This window comes from Trichinella spiralis (assembly GCF_000181795.1).
Source record: "Trichinella spiralis strain ISS 195 chromosome Unknown Scfld6259, whole genome shotgun sequence".
Classification (NCBI taxonomy): domain Eukaryota; kingdom Metazoa; phylum Nematoda; class Enoplea; order Trichinellida; family Trichinellidae; genus Trichinella; species Trichinella spiralis.
In genome coordinates this window covers 1-1,220 of record NW_003533198.1, presented here as the reverse complement: position 1 = coordinate 1,220, position 1,220 = coordinate 1, and the positions used below count along the sequence as shown (strand labels likewise).

Below are 1,220 nucleotides of genomic sequence, written 5' to 3'. Positions count from 1 at the left end.
ATGGGTAACAGTTTGTCATAACCAAACAAATTTGTCATAAATTTTTCATATTCTCCTAAAACATTTGAATACGTCGCCCGTGAGCAAAGTGTCAGCCTATCAGCCTGCTTTTTTAATGCTTCTATAATTTTCGGATGACGATGACCTTGGTTAACTGCTGAATATGCAGAAAGAAAATCAAAGTAACGTCGTCCATCTACGTCCCAAACAAAAATGCCCTCACCACGCTCCAACGCCACTGGCAGTGGCTTATAATTATGTGCACCATGCTTTGCTTCAAGATCAAATATGGATTGTGATTTTGCACTGGACATTATTCCGCATTTCTGCACAGCATAAATACATCCAGCTGATAAATTAGAAAATTTTCTTAACAATGATAGCTGCATATTTCAGCGCACAACTTGTCATAACAATTTATCAACAACCATAAACAGATTTTCAGGCACAAATGACATTCAAAAGTGTTAACATTAACTCATATTAACTTTCAAAAATAAATTTTATAAAAGTTTTATGGATAATTTCAGGATAAAAAATTACGTTCATCTTTCAAATCAATTTGTAGAAAGTATAAGGGAATAAATATACTTAAATAAGTTTCTGTTACGGACGTAACAGCCAGGTTTCGGTAGTGGGAACCTGCGAATCAGAAAGGACTACAGTAGGCGTAGTAGTGACGTCAAGTGCGTGTGTGTGTAGCTGTGTGTTGTGTGATATTGCGTCTTTTCCTGTTGTATTGTCTTGGCTTGTTAGTTAGCTGTCTTAATAAACTGTGTCAACATTCCGTTTGGGTTTGATTGACTGTTATTGCGACGAAAACCAATTATACAGTCCACTAAGCTCGAGGGCGAAATTGTGATTTCGCTTTAACATTTGGTCCTCCGAGCCGGATCAATCGAAAACCAGCAACCTATGGATAGTGGACACCATGGCGTCCTCTGCGAAATCACGGAGCAAGAAACTCGTGGCCCTCAAGGATCGGCTGAACCGATTGTTGGCAGAACTGGATGAGTTGTGCATCAGATCCGCCGATGTCTTTGAGGTGGAAGAGCAGGTCTCGTTAATGGAGGAGTCGTTCCGGGCCGCAGACGCGCTCCAAACCGAAGTGGAGCTGGACCTGGAAGGTGAAGAGCGGCAAGCCGCGATAGATGCCTGGGCGTTATGTCGCCAGACCTACCGTGAGGGAAAGGCTCGTGCACGCGCAAGGATGGTTGAGG

At 42.2% G+C, this 1,220-nt stretch overlaps 1 protein-coding gene across 1 annotated transcript; it reads right to left on the bottom strand.

Moving 5' to 3' along the window:
• Tsp_14464 (ornithine aminotransferase) lies at positions 1-389 on the bottom strand (the record flags this gene model as incomplete). The annotated part of the gene is made up of 1 exon (XM_003366271.1): positions 1-389. A coding segment is annotated over exon 1 (389 nt), but the record flags the coding sequence as incomplete, so codon positions are not given.
• Positions 390-1,220: the final 831 nt, after the last annotated feature.